Below are 5,483 nucleotides of genomic sequence, written 5' to 3'. Positions count from 1 at the left end.
ACTTAACTACTCACAATGTCAATTTAAAATGGATATAGTACATGAAAAGTAAAATATTTAATGCCATTTTAGCTTTCAGTTTTATTATAAACCATAATTTCCGAGTCATAAATTTTCTATATAAATATAAAAATATTTTTATATCAATTATTTTATCAAAAATCAATAGTCAATGACTAAACACTTTGGTAGTGTTATTTTCAAAATTCAAGAATATGCATATAATTACCAAAGAACTTTATATGTTTCCTTCTATGTTCTCAGTATTCCCACTAACATTAAAGTTGATAAAATAAATAAATAAAGAGGGAACAAGTGTCCTATAGTGAAATAGGCAGAAATGTAGAAAATTAATGAAGTGACTAATATGATTAATAAATTAATAAATAAAATTATTTTTATTTAGAAATTCGTTTTCATTAATGGGACTTCAGTCTAACATATTCTAGCTTGTAATCTATTCCTTTATCTATTTACAAGTTTTCTGGTTTCTAATATACTTAATTTTGTTATAAATATCTACATATTTAAGAAGTAATCCATTGAATGCAGGTATTTCTAAATATTTTACATTGACATTTAAACTCACATCTTAATATTAGAAAATGTAGTAAATATTGAAATAGAAAGGTAAAAATTTATATGAATAAAATCTTACAATTCCCTAGTATTCAAAGTACCAGTATTAAGTCTAATTCACTTATAGTATTTTTAGTACCTTTGCTTGTCCTATTTCTGAACAATTTTCCCAAAGTAAATGAATAATACTAGTAAAAAGTAGATAAATGTTTTAGACCTTATGTTAATTTAATTTGAAAAAATAATAGTTCTTTTAAAACAGGACTTTTAAGAGTATATTTTCAAAAGTGACCATTTTACTTTTGAATATAATTATAAAAGGAAATAATTATTTCCTTTAATTATTATTGCAAATACTTTCCTATGGGTGTTATCAAGCCATGGACATTTAACTGTCATTCAAAGGGGTATATTAACAAGTATTTTGTGTGATGCATCTTTAAATGTTGTGTATTATAATAACATATAATTGTGCAAAAACTTTTAAAGTGTTTCTAGTTTGAACTTCCCTAAATTTTTTTGCATTTTTCTAACTATAATTCAGCTTTTTATATAAAATGAACTTAGAAATTAAACAATAAATCAAATATTTCAATGTGAAAGATATATTAAGAATACTCATTATAGATGTTTATTCAGATTAGATATGATAGAATTAAAACTTCAGTGTATTTCAATTTATATCATATCTGTTTCCATTTAATGATTATTGAAACAATGTAACTTAATTTGTAATTCTGAACTTAAAGAAATAAAATTTTCTGTAATACTTAATATTTTCACCTGACGTATTTTTAAAAATGATAGTACTTGAAGTATCAAACAATTATGTCTACCTTAGAGGAAATGAGATAGCTTTGAACATTCCTTAATGTTAATAGTAGTTTTAACAAAAAGGTAATCAGTGGATGCAAGTATAAAAGTTGTCCATGTATTAAATGAATAAAATTGCACCCCAAAACAAACATAAGTTTTATTAGGTTTGTTTGCTAATTTTCCTTTTTTAAAAAAAGTTAAATCCAAATGAATAACTTGGCATGGTTATAACTTTCCTATGCAAATTGGACTTAAACATATTAATATAGAATATAGCTTTTTGATTAAGGCAATGATGCATTTCTCCAAAATTGTAGTGAGAATGTGATTCATTTAATGTATTTTTATATACAGTTACACAAAAACAAATACAATGTAAGGATTGGTATTGAAAATTTCCTTGAAATAGATTTATTTCTTCCTTTCCCTCTTTTTTCTCCTTGTTTGTTAATTACANTAACCATGAAAGGTAAATGTTTTGAATTGATTCAGGACATCAAGGCAGTCATGACAGAACAACTAAAAACACTCATGAAAGAGGACTTCCAGAACTGCTTCAGAAAATGTCAAGATGGATGGGATAACTATGTTTGAAGCAAGGGGGAATATTTTGAGGGGGATTAACAGCAATGTGTCTTTTACTGTAATAATTTTTTTATTTAAACGTTCACCATATTTTGTGATCACACCTCGTACTCTTTTGCAAAATCTAATGATGATATTCTTCACAATATTTTTATTTATATCCAAATTTCACTACACAGCAATATTGAGATTTTTTTCATAAGAAATGAAAAATAGTATTATAAATGTTATTAAAACTAACTTTTTTTGCACAGAAATTGATGTAGATTTAATAACTCCTTTTAGAGGATTGATAATTCCTCAAAAAAAGTCTAATTAAAAAATAATTAGTAAGAGTTAATTTTGATGGTACGTTTTTCCTCTCTTTTTAAATTACTAAAATAGTTGCTAAAGAATAAAAATTATTATTTATAACTGAAGAATCCATCCTGGGTCTGTTCTTTTTCATTAAAAATCACAAATTTTGTTTGTTTGAAATAACACTATGCCTAATGACTGAATAATTTCCTGATTCACTACAAGTTCAAAAAAAGAAGCAGTAACAAACATAACAGTTAATAACATATTAGTTTAGTCATATAGTTTATAAAGTAATTTATATTTGATATAAAAATAAAATATCCTTCATCTGTCTTTTTTAATTTCCATTTTGAATTCCAAAAATACCATGAACTTGAAGAAAAAATAGCTATTATTAGAGCAATGATAAGTGTATCTGGAAAATAGGTATTGATGAAAGAAACATGTAAACCTATGGGGAACTTTCATGAGTTTATTTGAACAAACTGACAGCAATTGCCAGGAAGCAAAACCTCAACAGATTAAGCTCCAGGCACTTTTGCAGCTTATTTTATACATTAGAATCAAAGGAGGAGACATAAGGAAGGTAACATGAAACACTTTTGTGGTAGATTAAGGGGTTAGGAGAAAGTAAAATGGGGAAATCTCTGGGATTGAATAAAAAGTAAAATGGAGAGACACTTCTTTTACATTGGTGAGTACATGATAGTTGATAGTTAACATTTATAGCACACAGAAATGGTATTTGGGGAATAAGATAACAATGAGGGGTTCTGTGGTCTTCTGCTCTGGTGAGTTGTGCTGTGCCTTGAGCGTTCTGGAAAAAGGGATTACTCTGACATTCCAAGGGTATATTATCTTAGATGCAAAAAGACAATAGACAGGTAAAGATTAAGGTAATGATTGACTTTTTCAAGGAAGCTATAGGCCAAGGATTGAATACAAGCCATGACTGCTTTTAGTTAGGACTTTTTATGTTTAGAAGATCCTATGTGATTAATTTCAGTCTCTGAGTTTGTACAACCTGCCATGCTGGCCTCCCCTGAGCTTGTCAGGTTTAGTATGTGGCCCCTATTCTGTCCACAGTGGGAAACAAGTAACTTGTCATATTAGTAAATATTGGGTGATATAGTATAAAGGAGAGAAGAAGCCATACTGATAAATGCAGAAACTTGCCATAGGAATAAATTACTCAAAAAATTTTTGCAGCTTTTTCTGCCTTTAGTTTTATATGTTTTAAGTACAGTAGAAAATTTATGACTGGTGATGCTTATATGTTCAATAGTTATTATAAGCACATGATTTATTTTGGTTGTTTTAAAAATAGAAATACACTTTGGGTAGGCCCATTAACCTCTGAATACCCTAAAAAAATGTAGACATTACTATCAAACATATTTGTAATATGCTGTTTCTATTTAATATTGCTTTATAAATCTCAGACATGTCCCAGGAAGGACAGCATTTGATTATTATTCTGCAGAAAGTGTCCTGGAGACTTGGAATAAATCTAAAAAACTAGAGGATATTTCTGAAGGAGAAATCATAAATGAGAGGAATGTACAATAGTATTCCAGATATGTTTAGCTATTATTTTACTACCATTATTAAATGATACTTTCCAATATGCAAAAAGTATTCTGCATGCTATTATTTCTATTGGGGCCAAACTCACACTCTATTTAATTGTATCATCTTGACAGCTCTGTAGAGGGAAAAAGGAGATTGTGTGTTATCCCTTTGTACAGTAAAAACTGAATCTCATGTATTAAATTGTTTGGTGGTTACATTGCTAGTAAGAGTTGAAGCCAGAAATACAAACTTTTATTTTATGGACATACTTCAGTGTCAATACAGAAAAGAAATGTATTAGTTATGGACTTTGAGGCCTGGAATTTAGCTGCCATGACCATTTTTAATGAAGATTACATGATAAAAAAATAAAGTAATCTTTATGACTTTGGCATCTCCACTATGCATTAGTCACATTGATTCAAGGTGTGACCATGTTAACAATATGAATTCATGTATGCCAGCCTGTGTAACTCCAGGTTTTCATCAGGACAGTGACCTGCTGGACGGGCGGAAACACTGCTTCACTGTGCAGTCCGAGTCTGGGGAAGACCTCTACTTCTCTGTGGAGTTAGACTGTGACCTTGCCCAGTGGGAAAGAGCCTTCCAAACAGCAACCTTTCTGGAAGTGGAACGAATACAGGTGAGAGTCTGTGGAACTTTAGGATCTATGATTCACACAAATACATGACCACTGGCCTAGAGTTCTAATTATTAAATTCAAATTAGCATAAAAATACAGTTCTGTGAGTCTTGACCTCTTTCTCAAATACATTTAATAATTAGCCATTGTGATTAAATGAATAGTAATATGGGTCTGAAAAACATTTTAGTTTTTCTACAATTTGATCTGTGGCTATTTCCTGCCCTCATCAAAATACATTCTTTCAAATTTTAATTATAATCTGCTCCACTTTAAATTTAAAATGAAAATGCTCTGATTTTAATTAATCATTTAAAAGACCATTTCCTGTTCTCCAATCATGACAACCTAATTTTCAGCTGAATAGCTTCATTCACTCATAATGGGTTTTTTTGCTAGAAAGCCTTCTCTTCTTCTCTACCCTTCAAAACTATACACAGAATTTGAAACTTTTTTCATAAGTCGTATCATCCATGAAGATTTTCCTGATTTTCAGTCTTCCTTGGCCACTCATTACCACTACTCCTTCCACAACAATCCTGTTCACTTTTAAACATCAATATCACTATCTTAGGTCTGCTTACACTGTCTTGTATTGGAGCGATGTGTGCTTGACATTGCTCACAATAAGTTATAGTTTGCTTAGGATTATTTTATTCATCTACAAATGGAAATACATTGTATTTTGTACATCACAAGTATTCAATAGATACTTATTAAACTTTATTTCTTAAGTATGAAGTTATATCCAGATCAAACTTCATAGAACCTTCAGCCTCTCTAATTCATAGAGCCATGAAATGAAACAGACTACTAAATATAGGTTATGAGCCTGACCATGAATAGAGAGATCTATGGCAATACTGAACAGTTGTGGGGCACTTGCCACATGCAGATGGACTCATAGAACAAGTACCTAAATAGACACATGGACACTTAATTTTGAAAAACAAGTATGTAATGATGATGATGATATAGCATTGACTAT

The 5,483-nt window shown here is 29.6% G+C and overlaps 1 protein-coding gene across 1 annotated transcript in view; it reads left to right on the top strand.

Moving 5' to 3' along the window:
* Nucleotides 1–4,297: 4,297 nt before the first annotated feature.
* The window catches only part of LOC109378500 (gamma-1-syntrophin-like), a 31,418-nt gene continuing 30,232 nt past the window's right edge, over nt 4,298–5,483 (top strand). Inside the window, exon 1 of the mRNA XM_019634862.1 lies at nt 4,298–4,495. Within this exon, the coding sequence (XP_019490407.1) occupies nt 4,298–4,495 (198 nt within the window). The remainder of the gene's footprint in view (nt 4,496–5,483) is intronic.

Source organism: Hipposideros armiger, unplaced genomic scaffold (genome assembly GCF_001890085.2).
Source record: "Hipposideros armiger isolate ML-2016 unplaced genomic scaffold, ASM189008v1 scaffold_2070, whole genome shotgun sequence".
In the NCBI taxonomy this organism is placed as follows: Eukaryota; Metazoa; Chordata; class Mammalia; order Chiroptera; family Hipposideridae; genus Hipposideros; species Hipposideros armiger.
The sequence above is the reverse complement of the archived record's forward strand: the minus strand, read 5'-3'. Positions and strand labels throughout refer to the sequence as shown.